The 23,237-nt window shown below is 42.9% G+C and overlaps 2 protein-coding genes across 2 annotated transcripts in view; both read left to right on the top strand.

Annotated features, from left to right (window-relative positions):
* Nucleotides 1-12,281: 12,281 nt before the first annotated feature.
* Nucleotides 12,282-16,609, top strand: LOC115106201 (phenylethanolamine N-methyltransferase). The gene is made up of 3 exons (XM_029628769.2): nucleotides 12,282-12,690; nucleotides 14,539-14,749; nucleotides 15,161-16,609. Exons 1-3 carry the CDS (start codon nucleotides 12,489-12,491, stop codon nucleotides 15,600-15,602), a joined length of 855 nt encoding a protein of 284 aa, XP_029484629.2. The 5' UTR covers nucleotides 12,282-12,488; the 3' UTR covers nucleotides 15,603-16,609.
* Nucleotides 16,610-21,698: 5,089 nt separating this feature from the next.
* The window catches only part of LOC115106636 (integrin beta-3-like), a 44,610-nt gene continuing 43,071 nt past the window's right edge, over nucleotides 21,699-23,237 (top strand). The window contains exon 1 of the mRNA XM_029629557.2: nucleotides 21,699-21,835. Within this exon, the coding sequence (XP_029485417.1) occupies nucleotides 21,754-21,835 (82 nt within the window). The 5' untranslated portion in view covers nucleotides 21,699-21,753. The remainder of the gene's footprint in view (nucleotides 21,836-23,237) is intronic.

Raw genomic sequence — 23,237 nt, 5'->3', positions numbered from 1 at the left:
GTGACTAAATACTAAATACTTTTTCGCCCCACTGTATTTGACATTTTCTTGTGTTAGAAGGTACAGTATCATGTAAGTAGCAGAACGTATCATTACACTCAAAGTGGGTTGGTGATTAAAAAAAAGCCTATTGTGTGTTTATTGTATTTCCAGTCGCCATGAGCAAAGGCAATACACTACTAGCACAGCTGTCCCATGTTATGCAAGTGGAATGTTTTTGCAGATAGAGCTTTAGAGCCTTATCAGCCATGCTAAAAATGGCAGACATGCAGTTGTACTGTGCCAACCACTTAGTTCAAGGGTTTAAGCCGGCATCTGTTTCAAGAGTGTATATTGTTCTACTGTACGATTGGGTATCAGTAACTTGCAATACACTTCAATCAGCCTTTAATATAGTAAGGTTTAGCTTATTTTTATGATGTACAACATTGGCGGGTAAAAGCTGATTTGCAGTGTTATAGCCTTTTATTTTGTATTACTGTGATAACCTTTTGATAGCAACTTTCATCTGCCATCGTAAAACAAATAAACAAGCTAACGTTAAGCACTTTTCAAGAATGGTTTGCTGTAGGACTGTTTCAGGCGAATGAAGCATGTCTTCACTCGGAAAAGGTCTGATATTCTGCACGGTGCATGTAATAAACACAGCCTGGAACGTGACCACGACATTGAGGGCTAGTTTCGTCTGCTTTGATATGTGGAAGTACTATTTTTTTTGTAACGTTGATGAAACAGTTAGCATGTAGCTTGTTGCGCAGGGTACTAAAGAAAAGTAAAAGTTCGTTTTTTGTTTAACCATGTGCATTGTCTGCATTTTTTAAAAGTATATGGATACTCCCATGTTTGTTAATAAAACAATTGCTATGATACTAATATGTGTGTGTGCGTGCGTGCGTGCGTGCGTGTGCATGCGTAACATTCACAGGACAAAGTATGTGCGATATCACTGTTGGCCACTAGATGTCAGTATAGGACAGTAGCAGGACAAATGACTGACACTGTACGCCCCCCCCCCCCTCTTCTCAAGTCAGTGCAGCTGATTTTCGGTGTTGGGTGAAGTTGCCCCGAGACACTGATCTTGGGTTCATTCACCGCACTAAGGTTTAAGGTTAGGATAGGTGGAGGGGAAGCTGATCCTAGATCTGTACCTAGGGGAAATGTCACCACGGACCATTGTTCTCTCTAATCAGGGATTGATTCAGACTTCGGACACAAGGGCTGCGGTCCAAACACTTAAAAGACACCCTCGTCCACTTACCTTGGGGGAAATCCCTGTCGCCATCTTGGAGGGTGGTCTAAATGATTAGCCAAGCAAGGGAAGTTTGCAACGTAAGCCCCATATCCCTAATTTTTTGTCGGTTTTACGAGTGTACAATTATGTTCACTCCGGGGCCTGAAACTCTGCAGAGATAATCTTCAGAGATATAGCCAGTGGTGGAAAAATGACTTAATGTCGTACTTTAGTGAAAGTAAAGATACCTTAATAAAAAAGACTCAAGAAAAAATGGAAGTCACCAGGTAAAATACTACTTAAGTAAAAGTATTTGGTTTTAAATATTCTTAAGTATCAAAAGTAAATGTAATTGCTAAAATATACTTAAAGAATCAAAAGTAAAAGTATAATTATAAATAATTTCACATTCCTTATATTAAGCAAACCAGACAGCACGATTTTCTTGTTTTTTTAAATTTACGGATAGCCAGGGGCACACTCCAACACTCCGACATAAACATTTTGTTTTCGTCCGCCAGATCTGAGGCAGTAGGAATGAACAGGGACATTATTTTGATAAGTGTGCAAATTGGACCATTTTCCTGTCCTGCTAATCATTCTAAATGTAACGAGTACTTTTGGGTGTCAGGGAAAATGTAAGGAGTAAAAAGTACATTGTTTTCTTTAGTAATGTAGTGAAGTAAAAGTAAAAGTTGTCAAAAATATAAATAGTAGAGTACAGATACCCCAACAAACTACTGAAGTTGTACTTTAAAGTATTTTTACTTAAGTACTTTACACCACTGGTTAGCATGGGTTACATTTCATACCCAAATCATCTCAAAGTAACTTCAAAGTCATTGAGCTGCACAATCCCTTTCAGAAGAAATGAATTTGACGTCTGCTTTCAGGTCATTGAGTCTAATTAACGTCCATTATTTCTTTATCTGCCCTCTCTTTTTCATCTGTCCATTTCTGCTCTATTCTCATTGTCTGCCTGTTTCTTATCTTCCTCCTTTCTCTACCTCCCTACCGCTCGCTGTCTATCTCTCCATCTCCCTCTGTCCTAAGGGGAACCCAACTCGTACCTGGCACTGTTAGTGTGTGTGTGTGTGTGTGTGTGTGTGTGTGTGTGTGTGTGTGTGTGTGTGTGTGTGTGTGTATGTGTGTGTGTGTGTGTGTGTGTGTGTGTGTGTGTGTGTGTGTGTGTGTGTGTGTGTGTGTGTGTGTGTGTGTGTGCAGAGCCGCTGCTTCCAATATGCAGACCACACACTGTACATTGTGTAACTAACTGATGGTCCTTAACCTGCCCCATAGGGATATTGAATTCCTAACCAAATTGACCATGGGCATTACATTTGGGTTGCATGCAGCTGTGCTCCGAATTGACGATTACTTGGGTGCTGCCACTGCCAGCTGTGGGCATGTGAGAAGGATTGAAATAAACCCAACCCAAGGAAAACTGTTACGGTGTCACGTCCTGACCTTAGATCCTTTTTTATGTCTCTATTTTAGTTTGGTCAGGGCGTGATTTGGGATGGGCATTCTATGTTTTGTTCTGTGTGTTATATTTCTATGTGTTTGGCCTGGTATGGTTCCCAATCAGAGGCAGCTGTCAATTGTTGTCTCTGATTGAGGACCATACTTAGGTAGCCTGTTTTCCCACTTTTGTTTGTGGGTGGTTATTTTCTGTTAAGTGTGTGTTGCACCTGACGGATCTGTTTCGGTTGTTCTCGTTTGTTACTTTGTATTTAGTGTTCAGTAAAGTTTATTAAAATGATTAACGCTTACCACGCTGCACCTTGGTCCTCATCTTCTTCTCCCGACAACAGCCGTTACTTACGGTGCCCTTCCTTACGTGACAGACTGACGTTATGACCAAAATAATACTATTTACATTTTGTAGTCAATTTTTGACATTAGAATAAATGTTTCTGACTCATATCGATGCAACATAGGTCATTTGTAAACAAGAAGTTGATTTTTAGGGGCAGTCGCTCAACAAAGGTTTAGCCCCCCTTAGGTGGGGGGGCCCCCAACCAAATCTCACTTAGGGCCGGCCCTGAATTGGTGGCTGTGTAAATATGGATTCAAAAGCAAAATGTATAATACAGCTCTCATTAAAACCTTACCTCTCCCATTCAAAATAGTATTGTGATCCTACACTAAATATTCTAATATCATCTATCATGTTCCGAACTCCACCCGACATGCCCTGATTGGACGCTGGCTGTGGCACGTTTGGATGTGTTCATTGGGACACTCAGTGGTGTGTTTGATAGAAGCTTATCCCAGCACAGATTCTGGGTCAGACACTAAGGATGAGAGAGGTGTTAGAACTACTTTGCTGAGACTGGTTTAAAATAAATGACCAATTCAACTACCATTCTATAAACGGTATGCTGCGGGTGTCCTAGAATGGACACAGTACAGGAGCTAGATCAGGGATGGGCAGTTCTGAAGGGGGTGGGGGCCACAAAAACTCATGAGGAGCCACTATGGTTTGTGGGTCTGCATCCATACCCACACATGCAGTCAGACCAGGCCCTAGCCTTTTGGGGGCCCTAAGCAAAATTTTGTTGGGGCCCACCCCACCTTGCGAGCCAAACATTTTAGCGGCTCTCCTCTTGAGAGCGAAGAGAAAAAAAGCAAGTTTGCTGCAATTCTACCAAATTTTCCATGGGGTGCAAAATATAACTAATTTCATGCAATTCTACTAATTTTGCCATCCCTGAGCTAAAGGAACTAACCAGGGTCATATTCATTAGTGCACAACGTAGCGAAACATAGAAGAAGAAAAAATATATGCAAAATGAAAACAAGTGTTTCTTAAAGGGGCAATCTGCACATGAAACAATAGCAAAGCGGGCACCCCACCACAGTTTTAGTGAAAGCCAAGGGATGGGGCTGGAGAAATGTAACCACTCTCAATTTCATTGACAGAGCTCTGGATGCAAGGACTGACCATCCATGATATCAACATTATAGTTGTAACCATGTTTTCAGGCTATACAGTGTTTGTTTACATTGTGAACTAACATTAAAGTAGATCAAGATTATATTTTGGGTTGTGATGGGATACGACAGTTGGTCAGGTAGTCCTTCCTTCTTTCAGTATGTTTTCGTCCGTTTTGGTGCCTAATGAATACGACCCTGGATCTCTTCTTTGATATATAAAACAGATTTAGGAGAAAGCCTGCATTTATGCCTAATGGCTCTCAACTGTTGTGTACTTTGGGCTGGATTCAATCGTCTATCTGTGTTTTCCACTGTTCAGGCGGTGAAAACCTTCATATCAAACAGAAGTAAGTACATGTGCTTGCGTGCTTGTGTACATGTGCATACGTGGATGTGTACTCCTTTCACTCTGCCCCTTGTCTACAGTATGTTTATGGCTAGTTTCATACCCGGATCTTTGTAAGCTTTATGTTTTGACAAGACACTCAATCTATACAAAAAAGAATGCACACGCATTGACCTCTCTATGATCTGACCTCATACCATTGGAGCCCAGAGTAAGCCCTTTAAATTGGATCTCTGTGGCATCTGACTGAGGGGGAAAATGTGGAGACAGTACCATCGTTGACTGTGGTGCAAATTGAATAAGCTGTGCACATTTTTCCTGTCGTGCTTTGATGCCCTCGCACTGTTGTCTTTCATAGCGTTGCTAAATTCATGTCAATAGAGTCCCTGTGTGTGTGCGTGCGTGCGTGCGTGTGTGTGTGTTTGGCGTGTGTGTGAGACAAAGAGACCGTCTCAGTGCCGATGAGATTGGAGAGGGAAGCAGGTGTTATTTATTGCTTTAAATGCATTTATTGCAAGTTTATTCAAATACTGTAACAGTAATCCATAAATTGCAACATTTACGAGCCTTTGAATTTTACTACCTAGCAACAGACGTTTGTAATATGTCACATGCCTTCATATTAGCATTTTTTTAAAGCTTTAGAATGGCAGTGTACAAGCGTTCCACATTTACTGGCGTCATACAACAGAAAACTTCAACTGGAACACTCTTAGTAACTAGCGCACAAAAAAACTCTTTGCAAACTACGCCACCAAATTTGAATGAACCCCGACCACTACAAGTGAGTGGAACAGCATAAAACACTTTCCCCCATTGGGACGATGCTATTCTACCTGCACACGCTTGGTCCAATGAGGGCCCCATAACCGTTGAACCAGCATGGACGAGCCCGTGTTTGGCTTGGTGTGGACTAGCCTGTGACGAGCTAGCCCGTGTTGGGCTGGTGTGGGCTTGGTGTGGGCTTGGTGTGGGCTAGCTTGTGATGAGCTAGCCCGTGTTGGGCTGGTGTGGGCTTGGTGTGGGCTAGCCTGTGATGAGCTAGCCCGTGTTGGGCTGGTGTGGGCTTGGTGTGGGCTTGGTGTGGGCTAGCCTGTGATGAGCTAGCCCGTGTTGGGCTGGTGTGGGCTTGGTATGGGCTAGCCTGTGATGAGCTAGCCCATTTTGGACTGGTGTGGGCTTCCATGAGATCACAGTAATGATAGTTTTAACCATATTTTGAGGCTGTATATGTTATGTTTACAATCCTCTTCTTTGTAAACAATGAATAAAACCTTATATTTGGGGTTATGATAAAGATAGACGGTTAAACTAAGCTCATGAGTTGAGTTACAGTATATCCTTCAAAATATAAATGGGCAAATATCAAGGATGATTGAACAGCTTCCCAAAACCCAGACCGTAGCTTTATTATGATGTAGTTATTGGATGGGACTGGGATTGTGTTACGAGGCTTTGGACCTTTAAAACCAATTATCTCAGAATCATCTTTTTGCAGAACCTTATCATCCCCTCTCTCATAATGACTGACCAAGCTCTACCGTGTGTAGAATAAAAGGAAGCCTTTACCGTAGCATTGCTATCACCAAATACCAAATGCACCACATAATTTTATAACCAAGGACACCGCCATATTTGACATAGATTACTTCAATGTAGATTTTTCACTATTGATATTTCAAAAACTTTTAACAAAATTAGCACAATAATGTCAATGAAGCTGCAATGGTAGATTGTAAAATAAATAAATTCAGCTTTTTTAACCTTTAAGAAAAATAATTTATTCATCTACTGTATTTTCCTTACAGTTCTTCTTTATCCTAACCCTTTCGAAAGATTTACACACACACACACACACACACACACACACACACACACACACACACACACACACACACACACACACACACACACACACACACACACACACACACACACACACACACACACACACACACACACACACACACAGCCTGGAGGTTAGAGTGTTTGGCCAGTAACCAAAAGGTTGCTGGATTGAATCCCCGAGCTGACAGGACACAACTCAGTGGTTTTGCCCCTGAGCAAGGCCGTTAACCCAGCCCAGGCGCAATTTCGATTTTGGCCACTAGATGGCAGCAGTGTATGTGCAAAGTTTTAGACTGATCCAATGAACCATTGCATATCTGTTCAAACTGTTGTATCAAGACTGCCCAAATGTGCCTAATTCGTTTATTAATACATTTTCAAGTTCATAATTGTGCACTCCTCAAACAATAGCATGGCATTCTTTCACTGTAATAGCTACTGTAAATTGGACAGTGCAGTTAGATTAACACGAATTTAAGCTTTCTGCCCATATCAAATATGTATTTTTTTTGTTACTTACAACCTCATGCTAATCACATTAGCCTGCGTTAGCTCAACCATGCCATGGGGCGGGGGCACCGATCCCCTAGAGGTTGAAGTGACTATGCATAGATTATAAACAGAGAATAGCAGCAGAGTAAAAGAGGGGGGTGGGGGGCAATGCAAACAGTCTGGGTAGCCATTTGATTAGCTGTTCAGGAGTCCTATGGCTTGGGGGTAGAAGCTGTTGAGAAGCCCTTTGGACCTAGACTTGGTGCTCAGGTATCGCTTGCGGATGCAGTAGCAGAGAGAACAGTCTATGACTAGGGTGGCTGGAGTCTTTGACAATTTTTAGGGCCTTCCTCTGACACCGCTTGGTATAGAGGTCCTGGATGGCAGGAAGCTTGGCCCCAGTGATGTATTGGGCCATACGCACTACCCTTTGTAGTGCCTTGCGGTCGGAGTCCAAGCAGTTGCCATAACAGGCAGTGATGCAACCAATCACCTTTGGGGTAATTTTGTGCCTAGCACTTAATTGCTCCCAACATGTAATTGCGCCCATAATGATTTGGTAGAAAGGTGCAGTTCTCTATTCCTTCAAAGACCAGATAGACAGATAATCTGCAGAGATATAACAAGTGGTAGAAAAATGACTCGATATCATACTTGAGTGAAAGTAAAGATACCTTAAAAGAAAATGACTCAAATAAAAAGGAAAGTCACCCAGTAAAATACTACTTGAGTAAAAGTCAAATAGTATTTAGTTTTAAATATATTTAAGTATCAAAAGTAAACGTAATTGCTCAAATATACAGTGCCTTGCGAAAGTATTCGGCCCCCTTGAACTTTGCGACCTTTTGCCACATTTCAGGCTTCAAACATAAAGATATAAAACTGTATTTTTTTGTGAAGAATCAACAACAAGTGGGACACAATCATGAAGTGGAACGATATTTATTGGATATTTCAAACTTTTTTAACAAATCAAAAACTGCAAAATTATTCAGCCCCCTTAAGTTAATACTTGGTAGCACCACCTTTTGCTGCGATTACAGCTGTAAGTCGCTTGGGGTATGTCTCTATCAGTTTTGCACATCGAAAGACTGAAATTTTTTCCCATTCCTCCTTGCAAAACAGCTCGAGCTCAGTGAGGTTGGATGGAGAGCATTTGTGAACAGCAGTTTTCAGTTCTTTCCACAGATTCTCGATTGGATTCAGGTCTGGACTTTGACATGGCCATTCTAACACCTGGATATGTTTATTTTTGAACCATTCCATTGTAGATTTTGCTTTATGTTTTGGATCATTGTCTTGTTGGAAGACAAATCTCCATCTCAGTCTCAGGTCTTTTGCAGACTCCATCAGGTTTTCTTCCAGAATGGTCCTGTATTTGGCTCCATCCATCTTCCCTGTCCCTGCTGAAGAAAAGCAGGCCCAAACCATGATGCTGCCACCACCATGTTTGACAGTGGGGATGGTGTGTTCAGGGTGATGAGCTGTGTTGCTTTTACGCCAAACATAACGTTTTGCATTGTTGCCAAAAAGTTCAATTTTGGTATCATCTGACCAGAGCACCTTCTTCCACATGTTTGGTGTGTCTCCCAGGTGGCTTGTGGCAAACTTTAAACAACACTTTTTATGGATATCTTTAAGAAATGTCTTTCTTCTTGCCACTCTTCCATAAAGGCCAGATTTGTGCAATATACGACTGATTGTTGTCCTATGGACAGAGTCTCCCACCTCAGCTGTAGATCTCTGCAGTTAATCCAGAGTGATCATGGGCCTCTTGGCTGCATCTCTGATCAGTCTTCTCCTTGTATGAGCTGAAAGTTTAGAGGGACGGCCAGGTCTTGGTAGATTTGCAGTGGTCTGATACTCCTTCCATTTCAATATTATCGCTTGCACAGTGCTCCTTGGGATGTTTAAAGCTTGGGAAATCTTTTTGTATCCAAATCCGGCTTTAAACTTCTTCACAACAGTATCTCAGACCTGCCTGGTGTGTTCCTTGTTCTTCATGATGCTCTCTGCGCTTTTAACGGACCTCTGAGACTATCACAGTGCAGGTGCATTTATACGGAGACTTGATTACACACAGGTGGATTGTATTTATCATCATTAGTCATTTAGGTCAACATTGGATCATTCAGAGATCCTCACTGAACTTCTGGAGAGAGTTTGCTGCACTGAAAGTAAAGGGGCTGAATAATTTTGCACGCCCAATTTTTCAGTTTTTGATTTGTTAAAAAAGTTTGAAATATCCAATAAATGTCGTTCCACTTCATGATTGTGTCCCACTTGTTGTTGATTCTTCACAAAAAAATACAGTTTTATATCTTTATGTTTGAAGCCTGAAATGTGGCAAAAGGTCGCAAAGTTCAAGGGGGCCGAATACTTTCGCAAGGCACTGTATATGCGTATTTTTATGGGATTTGGGTTGCTATACCATTTGGTTTTAAGTGTTTTTTGAGGATAGGTCCCGCCCTACCATTCCCATTATATCACTAGCAGCGATGCTAATGCTGGCTGTGGGGTAAGTAAATAAAGAAAACAAAGACATATTTTTGGTCATTGTCTCTCAGGATCACTTTTTGTCAGTAAAATTACATATATTTCAAAATTAGATGTACAGTGGGGCAAAAAAGTATTTAGTCAGCCACCAATTGTGTCAGGGTTTTCCTGTGGTGAAGTAGAGGCGGACCAAAACGCAGCATGGTTATATTGATTCATGTTTAATAAAAACAGATAAACATGAACACTACAAAACAATAAACGTGGAAAACCAAAAACAGCCCTATCTGGTGCAAAACACAGAGACAGGAACAATCACCCACAAACACACAGTGAAACCCAGGCTACCTAAGTATGATTCTCAATCAGAGACAACTAATGACACCTGCCTCTGATTGAGAACCATACTAGGCCGAAACATAGAAATACCCCAAAACATAGAAAAACAAACATAGACTGCCCACCCAATTCACGCCCTGACCATACTAAATAATGACAAAACAAAGGAAATAAAGGTCAGAACGTGAGAAATTGTGCATGTTCTCCCACTTAAAAAGATGAGAGAGGCCTGTAATTTTCATCATAGGTACACTTCAACTATGCCAGACAAAATGAGAAAAAAAATCCAGAAAATCCCATTGTAGGATTTTTTATGAATTTATTTGCAAATTATGGTGGAAAATACGTATTTGGTCAATAACAAAAGTTTATCTCAATACTTTGTTATATACCCTTTGTTGGCAATGACAGAGGTCAAATGTTTTCAAGGTTTTCACACACTGTTGCTGGTATTTTGGCCCATTCATTCATGCAGATCTCCTCTAGAGCAGTGATGTTTTGGGGCTGTTGCTGGGCAACACAGACTTTCAACTTCCTCCAAAGATCTTCTATGGGGTTGAGATCTGGAGACTGGCTAGGCCACTCTAAGACCTTGAAATGCTTCTTACGAAGCCACTCCTTCGTTGCCCGTGTGTTTGGGATCATTGTTATGCTGAAAGACCCAGCCACGTTTCATCTTCAATGCCCTTGCTGATGAAAGGAGGTTTTCACTCAAAATCTCATGATACAAGGCCCCATTCATTCTTTCCTTTACACGGATCAGTCGTCCTGGTCCCTTTGCAGAAAAACAGCCCCAAAGCATGATGTTTCCACCCCCATGCTTCACAGTAGGTATGGTGTTCTTTGGATGCAACTCAGCATTCTTTGTCCTCCAAACACGACGCGTTGAGTTTTTACCAAAAAGTTATATTTTGGTTTCATCTGACCATATGACATTCTCCCAATCTTCTTCTGGATCATCCAAATGCTCTCTAGCAAACTTCAGTTGGGCCTAGACATGTACTGGCTTAAGCAGGGGGACACGTCTGGCACTGCAGGATTTGAGTCCCTGGCGGCGTAGTGTGTTACTGATGGTAGGCTTTGTTACTTTGGTCCCAGCTCTCTGCAGGTCATTCACTAGGTCCCCCCGTGTGGTTCTGGGATCATTGCGTGGAGCCCCAGATCGAGGGAGAATATCAGTGGTCTTGTATGTCTTCCATTTCCTAATAATTGCTCCCACAGTTGATTTCTTCAAACCAAGCTGCTTACCTAATGCAGATTCAGTCTTCCCAGCCTGGTGCAGGTCTACAATTTTGTTTCTAGTGTCCTTTGACAGCTCTTTGGTCTTGGCCATAGTGGAGTTTGGAGTGTGACTGTTTGAGGTTGTGGACAGGTGTCTTTTATACTGATAACAAGCTCAAACATGTGCCATTAATACAGGTAACGAGTGGAGGACAGAGGAGCCTCTTAAAGAAGAAGTTACAGGTCTGTGAGAGCCAGAAATCTTGCTTGTTTGTAGGTGACCAAATACTTATTTTCCACCATAATTTGCAAATAAATTCATAAAATATCCTACCATGAGATTTTCTGGATTAAAAAAAAATTGTCGGTATTAGTTGAAGTGTACCTAATACATAATGATGAAAATTACAGGCCTCTCATCTTTTTAAGTGGGAGAACTTGGTGGCTGACTAAATACTTTTTTGCCCCACTGTACCTCCCCTTTATATGGCAGTCGTTTTTAATACATAAATATTAAATATTGAAAATGTACTTCAAAATTCTCAAAACTAAGTGATACTACAACAAATTATGGTAAATCAGCTTTTTAGTACTAATGTGGACTGTACTTTGAAAAAAGCTGCACATTATTTAAGGGAAACATTTATAACTTTGTTTTATGGAATATGCAAATTAACTTTAATTTTGCTAAAATAACAGTCTTTTGGGGTATTTGTTTTTATTTCAGATTACATTAATTATATGAATATTTATGTTTTGATAAGAATTAAGTTAATATTTTGCTATGATTGTTGCTTTTTCTAATAGTTTCTTCTTGGTGTCAAAATGACCCCCGTTGGTAATCCATGTATGTAAAATATGTTGGTAGGATGAGGGTTAAATGGACACAACATTTCTCTAGACATTTTTCATTTGAGTTGTAGAAGTCTTAAGTGACATTTCTTACCTCATCCATACAACAATCCTTGCCTTCCACTTCAATATCTCTCCAAACAGCCCAAATTTCCTCTCGGTCTCCCCCTGTACAGCAAAACAAAATGGCCATCTGACTGATAATTCACAGTGATTAAACCTCTATGTTTGTTTTTTGCCTGAGAGCTCTTTTTTACGATGGGGGAGATAAGAGAGTCTATAAGAGCAGGGATTGCTGGCCTTGAAGTGCTTGTGTGGGCAGCCATTAGTGGATTTCCTTGGGGAGAAAGCCCTCTGTATGATGGTATCAGTACCCCGTGCTAGGAGAAGTGGAATAGTGGATTGCCCAAAGGTATCAGGTGGTCACACCGTCCGAGAAAGAGGCAGAGGGGATCACTATCTCGTCTGATAAGAAAGAAAGAGAGAGAGAGAGAGAGAGAGAGAGAGACTACCCCAAAGCATAGGAACACAGACAGACATAGACAAAGCACACGCACAGACTGACCACACACACACAACACGACACACAGGTATTAATACTGGGGGAGACAGAGACCGTTTTCCACCCACCTTCCCTGACCCACTGATAGAAAGGCAGAAAAGGGAGAACAGGAAAGGAGTGGCACGAGTGGGAAAGAGGGGTTCTGATAGAGAGAAAAAGGCATGGACAGGGAGGCAAAAAATGAAAAAGAAGAGAACGATAGAGAGAGAGAGAAGGGGGTGGCGGCGATGGTAGCTTGTTACCAAGGCTTTGATCCAGCAGCCTATCTACAGTATAACTACATGCCACCGCGGGCGGACTTTGACCGGCAAGACAGCATCGTACCCTGGAAACTAGGATGTCTGCACAGAGCTTTTACCGAGGGTGAGTGAGAGTGTGTGTGTCTAACGGGATCAGTGTGCTGATAACAGCTTTTTTATTTGAGTTTATTTCACCTTTATTTAACCAGGTGTCCAGGTTGAGAACAAGTTCTCATTTGCAAATACGACCTGGCCAAGATAAAGCAAAGCAGTTCGACACATACAACAACACACAGAGTTACACACGGGATAAACAAACATGCGGTCAATAATACAGTAGAAAAAGTTTATATACAGCATGTGCAAATGAGGTAGGATAAGGGAGGTAAGGCAATAAATAGGCCGTGGAGGCGAAGTAATTACAATCTAGCAATTAAACACTGGAATGATAGATATGCAGAAGATGAACGTGCAAGTAGAGATACTGGGGTGCAAAGGAGCAAGATAAATAAATAAATACAGTATGGGGATGAGGTAGTTGGATGGGCTATTTACAGGTGGGCTATGTACAGGTGCAGTGATCTGTGAGCTGCTCTGACAGCTGGTGCTTAAAGCTAGTGAGGGAGATATGAGTCTCCAGCTTCAGTGACTTTTGCAGTTCTTTCCAGTCATTGGCAGCAGAGAACTGGAAGGAAAGGCGGCCAAAGTAAGAATTGGCTTTGGGGGTGTCCAGTGAGATATACCTGCTGGAGCGCGTGCTACGGGTGGGTGCTGCTATGGTGACCAGTGAGCTGAGATAAGGCGGGGCTTTGCCTAGCAGAGACTTGTAGATGACCTGGAGCCAATGGGTAAGCTTAGCTTACTCTACTGTCTGACTGCCCCATACTGGGCTCGAATCAGTGATCCTCTTCTTCACAAACACACTTGACCGCCCTCCTTGTCAATGTTCCAAAGGCTTGAGCCACAGAAAAATAATCTATCTCGATAGCTCGATCCGCGACATTTCAAGCTTGATGTGGTACGTTCTTAACTCCGTTACACTCACCCCTTCTTAACTCGCCACACAGTGAGCTACTCCAGCCGTTGAGTTGAGCCCAACTGCCAAGCCATGCCACGGTACCACTGTCTGTACCAGGGGTCAGTCAGCATGTTGCTAACAGCTTCCTACATGTTCCAACTGCCCCATACTGGGCTCAAACCAGTGAGCCTCTGCTTCACAAACACACGTGACCGCTCTCCTTGACAACATTGCAACGGTTTGAGCTGTCGGAAAAAATATCTAATTCGATTGCTCCTCGACATTTTAAGCTTATACGTGCTTGTTTGCGTCATTGTGTTTGTGGAAGAAAACTGTTTCAGTCAGTTTTATTCCATTTGGTGCCGATACAATTTGAGGTGTTAAACTCAACTTGTGTGTGTGTGTGTGTGTGTGTGTGTGTGTGTGTGTGTGTGTGTGTGTGTGTGTGTGTGTGTGTGTGTGTGTGTGTGTGTGTGTGTGTGTGTGCGTGCGCTTGTGTTTGTGTGCATCAGTCTGTCTGTCTATGAGCGACTGTATGAATAACATTTTTCAGGGTGGGTGTGATATTTGAAATATGTACAATATCTGTGTTTTTGTGTATGTAAAGTAGATTTGTAAATGGGAAGGGTGAGTATGTTTAATGTTGTATCACTTCTCTCTCTACTCCTCTGTCTGTCGACTTCTTCGGTCATCTCCCTCTCTCTCCCACCATTACTTCCCTGTCCTCTCCCTCTCTCTCCCACCCTTACTCTCTCTATTTCCTCCCCTACTCTCCTCTCCCTCTCTCTCCCACCCTCTTATCTCTACCCTCCTCTACCCCCCTTCCCTGCCTCTCCCTCCCTTTCTATCTCCCCCTCCTCTACCTCCCTTTCTCCCCTCCTTCTCTCTACCCCCCTTCCCCCAATCCTCAATCTCTTTTCCTCTTCCCCCTCACTTCCCCGCCCTCTCTGTCAGGTGACGTGGGAGGTGACGTGTTGGTGGACGTGGGTTCAGGGCCCACTCTATACCAGGTGTTGAGCGGCTGTGAGGTGTTCGACACTGTGTTTCTCACAGACTTCCTGGAGGTGAACAGGCAGGAGCTGAGGCGTTGGCTGCAGGGTGAGGGCTACAGCAGCCTGGACTGGACCCCCTACCTGCAGCATGTCTGCAAGCTGGAGGGCCGACGGTGGGTGCTGATGTTAGTGTTAGACCAGGGTCGTACTCATTAGTGCGTACCGTCGCAAAACGTTTTGCAACGGAAAACAAAGGCAAGCGTTTCATATTGGACAAGTTAAACAGGTTGAACAGGTTGTCCCTTCCTGTTTCAGTCACTTTTCTTCCATTTGGTGCCTAATGAATATGATTTGAGGAGTTAAACTCAACTCCTTGAGGGGCGCATCCACAGAGTCTGCTGCTTTTCACTCTTGCCTATAAACTCTCTAACAGATTTAGACCTGGGGAACCAGGTGCGGGGACTGACTTCCTAGCATATATTGATTGGTCAAGTAAGTGCTGGCTTTTGAGGACAGACATTAAATAATGTATGTTTATTGTTTTTAATTGTTTGTATTGTTTGTTGTTTTATTGTCCTGATCAGCCCTTCAGCGTGGACCGAGAAAGCCGCGCGCCTGCGTTCTGTTGTCTCCGACATTCTCCCCATCGACGTGCATCTCCCCCGCCCCCTGCACCCTGACTCCCAGCTCCCCACTGCCGGCGCCGACTGCCTGGTGTCCTGCTTCTGCCTGGAAAGCGTCAGTCCTGACCTGGCCTCCTTCACCCGGGCCCTGGGCCACATCAGGGGCCTTCTCCGGCCCGGGGGCCACCTGCTCCTCATCGGGGCCCTGGGTGAGAGCTACTACATGGGGGGGCCCGGTGTGCGCATCCCTGTGGTGCCCCTGGATGAGGCCCAGGTGTGTGCCAGCGTGAGGGCCAGTGGGTACACGTTGGTGAGGCTGGAGGTGTACACGCTGCCCCAGGGCATGATGGTGGGGGTGGACGACGTGACGGGCGTGTTCTTTGTGAAGGCCAGGAAGCCATAGAGGAGAAGGATGAGGAAAGGAGAGGAGGAAAGGAGAGGAGGAGGAAGGTGGGTGAAGGTGGGAGGGGAGGGAGAGTAGTGGAAGTAGGAGGAGGAGGAGGATGTGAGAGGTTGGAAGAGACTAGGATAAGTAGAAGTCTAAAAGAGATGAGGTCAGAAAGGAAACAATAGATGATGAGGAAGATACGGAGTTCAAAAAGAGAGGAAGAGGTAGAGGTAGAGGATGTTGGAATATTGAGCAGGCAAACTGTATTTAAAAAGAGGAGAAGGAGAGAGGGGAAAGATTGGAACAGAACAGTGAGGAAGTAAACAATAATATGAGATTAAAAACACATAAAGAAAATAGTATTTTTAATGCGAGAAGTGAAAGGGAGAAAGAGTAGGAGAGGAAGATTGCTAACAATTTCCACAATAGAAATCCAAATAACATTTATGGCCCTTCACTGACATTTGACTTAAAGAATAAATGGTCTACTTCTGCCCCCTACTGTTGAAATGAACTCACTGACGCGTCATGATCTTAGTCTTGATCCCACTGGTTACATTTACATAGGCAGTCAAAGGCAATTACTTCATAGAGCCTGAATTGGACTAGCTTGGTGGAAGACCTACGTATGTTTTCATACTTGAACTTCGACCCGATAAGTCATGTAAATCTAACAGTGAAGTTATTTTCTATCAGGATTATGATTAGCCTTTTAGGGTTAGTCAGCGATTGGCCATGTTGTTAGCTGTTAAAAAAAATGTGTTAGTTTGTCACAGAAAGGACTAAATAGGCTTTTAGTCTCAATTGAGTTCGTTTTTTTTTTTTTTTTTTTACATCAATGTTCCATGCTCTCAAAACCATTAACCAATCCTTTTGTATGTTTAAAATATATATTTTTATTGTTGTCTCTTATTGTGTTATGTGTTATTTTCTCTGGCTACTTTTGGCTTGTTGGTCAATGTTAACTTGGCTTGTGGCTTCACTGACTTTGCCTGAAGTGAAATAAAAACATTGAACTGTTACCTGTTTCTGACTGTCCCATTTCATTCCAGTCTGTTCTCAACTACTACAAAGAACTTGTATATTCCACTTAATTTATACTCCGGAGCAGTGGTTCCAAAACTGTGGGTTCGGGGCCACACGTGGGTAGCAGCAGAGGTCCAGGTAGATACAGGGGATGAAATGTGTTGTGGGTTGTAACAAAAAATGTGCTCAAAACACTCAAATCTACATTCAGTTGGATGTTTTGAATAAGAGGGTTCATTATTTGTATGATTTTTTGGGTCTTAGTTTGTGTTTTCACCGCTCAACCCTTTACGGTGGGTCACGACTACATAGAGACCTAAATTGGTTGGGTCACGAAGCAAAACAGTTTAGGAAACCCTGCACTAGAGAGCGCTATATGTTGGGTCAAGAACTGCTGAATACTGTTGGCTGAGATGTTTCTGGATACAATACTGCCTCCTAGTAGTACTGCCTCTTATTGGAGCTGTCGCCGATTCCAAGGCAGAGGTCATCTTTTGAACAACAGGTGGTCTAGCGGTCGGTCTGACATTGGTCTATAGCAGTCACCGCCGATGCCCACAGCACATCTATGTCTGTTTTGGCGTGCTCTCGAATCCCAGCCCCACCGCTCATCCGCTCTGTCCAGCTCCTCCTGCCTGTCTGTCTGTCTGTCCTGTCTGTCTGCTCAATCAAAAAGAGTGGTAATTTCCAGACAGACCTAGGTCCCTTGGTGCATCACACCACGGATCGCTTCACGTAGCCAGCCAGTACAGTGCCTTTGAGCCGGTGCTTGGTGGAGTCATAGACCCCCCGTCTAGAGCTCTTGGAGGAGAGCTTGGCACAGATCTCACTGTGTTTCTCCAGGCGACTAGGATCAAAGCACCGGCCGCAGTGCTCACACTGCTTCAGCTTGGAGTTGGCTGCACTCATCCCAAATCTAAGTTTTGTGTCCACCTGAATGAAGGAATTCATTTGTTTATATATGTGGCAAATTGAAAACAGGCTACATTGAGTTGCTTCAGCCATTGTGAATACAACACTACTCACATTAAAATTCTCAAGGACAAAAAACACAAAGTTAAAAGGCATTTCCGTTGTGGTACTCCTCATTATCAGATGGACACATGATTGCACAGCTCATGCCAGATGGTATATTGGGCACTCTAAAGGTACCATGCATCTAATTAAATTGGAAACATACATACAATATACAGTATGTAATACAAATAAGCCTAAAACATGATCACAACACTGAACTAGATCAGCAGTGCACTAATTTACCTCTCTGTCCTTCATTGTCTCATCCTCCTCTTTCACACTCTTCTCGACTTGGACCCTGTCCTTGCTCACGTTTCTCCTGGCTGCTGTCTTCTTCGGCTTACTTGCTATGCTGCCCTCTTCCCCTCCGTTTTCCATCACCTCTTTCTTCCTCTCTTCCTCCTCTTCGTTATCTCTTATCATCTCCCATAGGTCAGAATCCACCTTCATCAGGCAGTTCTCCTGGATGAACTTCTTCACCTTGACCTTGAACTGCTCCTTTGCTTTCCTCTCCTCCAAAGCCTGAGCATCCATGTTGGCCCCACTTTTGATCAGGTTTAATTCCTGGGTGACACAGATATTCCATCACCTGCTCAGCCTCCAAGTTGAAGACAACTCATACCATCTTATCAGGGCATGGCGATAGATCCTGTACAGTTAGGGTCTGAGTCTTGAACTGGACGTGTTTCTTCACAACCTGCCTTCTGAACTTTGAAGCAGGACAAGGGCTTACCTCTGGTCTGACAGTCCATAATGACTCCTTCTTGGCATCATTGTTTGGCACAGTGACTATGACTCTAATGGGAGGCAGTGGCATCTTGGTGGCCATATTGGCTCCATGGACTGCCTTCAATGGCTTGGCGCTATGGAGGTAGATGTCTTTCACCACGCAGGTTTGATCTCTCTTGGTCCGGATGGGTTGCAGTGGCTTCCGGATGGGAGGAACAGTAGCCTTCCCTGACTGCTGAGATGTTGGAGCTACATGCAGTCCTTGACTCTTCCCATTGCAGATGGACCTCTTCTTCTGCAGTACTGGGATTCTGGAGGGAGGATGGGGCCTATTTTCCTCAGTCTCAACCTTTTCCACAGGCTCCAAACTGGATGGGCCATATCATAAAGTAGCTTCATAATCAACACCTTATCATACTGACTCAATGTGACCATGTCAGCAGAATTAACTGATGACTGTGTTCACTATGGGATATTGTTCTGACTGTAAACTTTTTAAACTAGGTATCGCTCTGTTATACTAGAATGATTTGTAGCAACACTGTCGGTAATAACTTTACAATATTAGTTGACTTGAGTAAACCGAAGAAAATTCACATTTTAGAGTCATACAGTCAGTGACTCACACCATCTCCAACTTCAAAGCCAACCATTTAAAACCTAGCTAACTTAGTATCACGTTACTCTATATGTTTCATACATGTATTGTAATCGTATTTAAACAACTTTATTTAATATAACAAGACATAATAATAGCTATTATTTTATTATAGCTATGATATAGGCCTAATACAAATATTCAACATATTCAATACAAAAACTTTTTTTAAAGCTTAAACATGAAAACATAGTGTTCTAAAAACGTGCTTAAACAACTGTATATTGACTGATAGGCCTACATTCGGATTAATATTATTTTAGGATAAGAAAGGGGCAGGAAACGCTCGTGATTTTGTTTGCTCTAAAGACCCCCTCCCCCTTATAAACGCCACACCTCGTTGTAGGCTATGACTTTCCGGACAGAGGAAAACAGTGCTTTTGAGTTTACTCTATTTGGAGTTGTGTCAGATCGCAGACTGAGCGAAGGCGGAAGGGAGGGGGGGTATTTAAACTAGTCACAAAGAAATGTCTTGCCAAACGTCTGCGCCGTGCGTCCTGACAAAGTACCCACGCCAAGATGGGTAGGCCTACTCACATAACGCAAAGGATTCAACTTTGGATAGGTTATTTCGTTTTATTTGCAGTTACTGATGTTTTGGGTAAGTTTGAAATATATGATGTAAATGTGCTACTTCTAGCGGTGTGCGGTTGCTGCATCTTGAACATCGGTGAAATAATTAATCATTGTTGAGAGAGGGCGCAAAACGCAGTTCAGACAGGGAAATAGACTACAGCTAGAAATACACGTTAGACACTGTAGTTTCTTTAATGGTCGCATGAAATGGTAATATCGCTACAAATAAGGACATTTAATACATGCAGTATCATCAGTTTGGCTTTTATTATAGAAAATCATTGTAGTTTTTATTAAACTAAGTTAATCATAACTGGATAAATGGATAAAAAATGTTAACTCCAAACTCGTTTTGTTGTAATCTGTCAAAATCTGTCCACGTAGCTCCCCGTGCTCCCCCCAGACTGTTTGAGACTGGCCTCCAGTTTCCATCTTTCCCCTTATGACTCCTTACCACCTGATGAGATGACAAAGGGGAATTATAGGCTTAGCATTCTGCTAGTAAGAGGACCATGTTAATTGTGTGTGTGTGTGTGTGTGTGTGTGTGTGTGTGTGTGTGTGTGTGTCTGTGTGTACATGCGAGCGCGTGTGCAGGTGTGTCCCATTACTTGAGGTTCAATAAGCATGTCAAAAGTGATTCGTTTGATTGACAAGAATAATCACTATTTATTAAAAAGGTGACTTAAGTCATAAACACACATGTACACACCAAATTATTGTAGGCTATCTACACCCTTACAAAAAAAGTCTTACAGGAACCCTGCATGAAGAATCCTACAGGATTCCTGCAGGATATTTATTCTGCAGGATTCCTGCAGGATTTTTGGGACCAGTTTCCTGTAGAAATCATGCAGGAAGTCCTTCAAGTAAATAATCCTGCATGAATCCTGCAGATAGTCGTTTTCCTGAAGGACAACCCGCAGGAATTGTCCTACAGCAAAATGGCCCCAAAATCCTTTTGATATCCTGTAGATAAGATTCCTGAAGGTAATTCTAAAATATTTTCAGGGCCATTTTCCTGTAGGACAGACAACCTGTGGGATCTCTTCCTCATCCTTTAAAAATAATGGACATAAAGCATAAGATATCTGATTGCATGGGAATGGTATTATTCAATGCAGCAACAGCGGGCGTGTTTGATTGTCCGTTTCACCAGCACTGCATTGAAAACATGATTCCTAGGAGAAAGAAAATGAGATTCTGAATAAATATGGCAGAAGCATAGGTAGAAGAGTGAGAGTAATGGTGACGTCACATGAACAGCTTGTGTGTATTGGTGTAAAGGGAAACAAATGTCTGCAATGGTAAACTTGGTGATAGTTGGTTTTAATATGGCTGGTACCAACAACATCTGTGAGTACTGCTATGCGTGTGTGTTAGGCTCCATTTGAAAGGGAGAAATGAGAGGCTGAAACTATGTGCGGTGGTACCTTTGCCTGCAGGACTGTCGAGTGCTGCTTTCTGTGGTAGTCAGTCTCACTTGTTTATAGGCTCTGTCTTAACTGGGGAGGGGAGGAGAGAGATGAGAGCGAGAGAGTTCCGAATATAACTGCAGAACTGTGTGTGTGTGTGTGTGTGTGTGTGTGTGTGTGTGTGTGTGTGTGTGTGTGTGTGTGTGTGTTACATGAAAAACAGCAACAAAATAGTACAAATTATATACTGTAGTAGTAAAGGAAACCGTATCACCTTTAAATAGAAGACTACTGGACTAATGGAGCTGCAAATGAGACAAAGATTCAGAAACAGAAACATTATTTTATTATAGCTATTATAGCTATGATATAGGCCTAATACAAATATTCAACATACTCAATACAAAAACTATTTTAAAAGCTTAAACATGAAAACATTGTGTTCTAAAATGTGTTTAACAACTGTATATTGACTGGTAGAACTACATTCGGATGAATATTATTTAAGGATAAGAAAAGGGCATAAAATGCTTGTGCTTTTTTGTTGCTCTAAAGCCCTTATAAACGCCATACCTCGTTGTACAGTAGGCTATGACTTTCCGGACAGAGGAAAACAGAGTTTACTGTATTTGGAGTTGTGTCAGATCGCAGACTGAGCGAAGGCGGAAGGGAGGGTGTGGTATTTAAACTAGTCACAAAGAAATGTCTTGCCTGCGCCGTGCGTCCTGACAAAGTACCCACGCCAAGATGGGTAGGCCTACTCACATAACGCAAAGGATTCAACTTTGGATAGGTTATTTCGTTTTATTTGCAGTTACTGATGTTTTGGGTAAGTTTGAACTATATGATGTAAATGTGCTACTTCTAGCGGTGTGCGGTTGCTGCATCTTGAACATCGGTGTAATAATTAATCATTGTTGAGAGAGGACGCAAAACGCAGTTCAGACAGGGAAATAGACTACAGCTAGAAATACACATTAGACACTGTAGTTTCTTTAATGGTCGCATGAAATGGTAATATCGCTACAAATAAGGACATTTTAATACATGCAGTAATATCATTTTGGTTTTTATTATAGAAAATAATAATATTTTTAATTAAACTAAATTCAACATAACTGGATAAATGGATAAAAAATGTTAACTCCAAACTCGTTTTGTTGTAATCTGTCAAAATCTGTCCACATCGCTCCCCGTGCTCTCCCCAGACTGTTTGAGACTGGCCTCTAGTTTCCATCTTTCCCCTTATGACTCCTTATCACCTGATGAGATGACAAAGGGGAATTATAGGCTTAGCATTCTGCTAGTAAGAGGACCATAAGTCATAACATTTAGATTTTACATTTAAGTCATTTAGCAGACGCTCTTATCCAGAGCGACTTACAAATTGGTGCATTCACCTTATGACATCCAGTGGAACAGCCACTTTACAATAGTGCATCTAAATATTTTAAGGGGGGTGAGAAGGATTACTTTATCCTATCCTAGGTATTCCTTAAAGAGGTGGGGTTTCAGGTGTCTCCGGAAGGTGGTGATTGACTCCGCTGTCCTGGCGTCGTGAGGGAGTTTGTTCCACCATTGGGGGGCCAGAGCAGCGAACAGTTTTGACTGGGCTGAGCGGGAACTGTACTTCCTCAGTGGTAGGGAGGCGAGCAGGCCAGAGGTGGATGAACGCAGTGCCCTTGTTTGGGTGTAGGGCCTGATCAGAGCCTGGAGGTACTGAGGTGCCGTTCCCCTCACAGCTCCGTAGGCAAGCACCATGGTCTTGTAGCGGATGCGAGCTTCAACTGGAAGCCAGTGGAGAGAGCGGAGGAGCGGGGTGACGTGAGAGAACTTGGGAAGGTTGAACACCAGACAGGCTGCGGCGTTCTGGATGAGTTGTAGGGGTTTAATGGCACAGGCAGGGAGCCCAGCCAACAGCAAGTTGCAGTAATCCAGACGGGAGATGACAAGTGCCTGGATTAGGACCTGCGCCGCTTCCTGTGTGAGGCAGGGTCGTACTCTGCGGATGTTGTAGAGCATGAACCTACAGGAACGGGCCACCGCCTTGATGTTATTTGAAAACGACAGGGTGTTGTCCAGGATCACGCCAAGGTTCTTAGCGCTCTGGGAGGAGGACACAATGGAGTTGTCAACCGTGATGGCGAGATCATGGAACGGGCAGTCCTTCCCCGGGAGGAAGAGCAGCTCCGTCTTGCCGAGGTTCAGCTTGAGGTGGTGATCCGTCATCC

The sequence above is a fragment of the Oncorhynchus nerka genome, linkage group LG23, assembly GCF_034236695.1.
Source record: "Oncorhynchus nerka isolate Pitt River linkage group LG23, Oner_Uvic_2.0, whole genome shotgun sequence".
Taxonomy (NCBI): domain Eukaryota; kingdom Metazoa; phylum Chordata; class Actinopteri; order Salmoniformes; family Salmonidae; genus Oncorhynchus; species Oncorhynchus nerka.
This window is presented reverse-complemented; position numbering and strand designations above follow the sequence as displayed.

Bases quoted from the DNA above. Each gene is read 5' to 3' on its own strand.
- LOC115106201 (XM_029628769.2), top strand. From the start codon at position 12,489: ATGGACAGGGAGGCAAAAAATGAAAAAGAAGAGAACGATAGAGAGAGA. The intron at 12,691-14,538 runs GTGAGTGAGAGT...CCTCTCTGTCAG, and splicing joins GCACAGAGCTTTTACCGAGG to GTGACGTGGGAGGTGACGTG. The intron at 14,750-15,160 runs GTGGGTGCTGAT...TGTCCTGATCAG, and splicing joins TGCAAGCTGGAGGGCCGACG to CCCTTCAGCGTGGACCGAGA.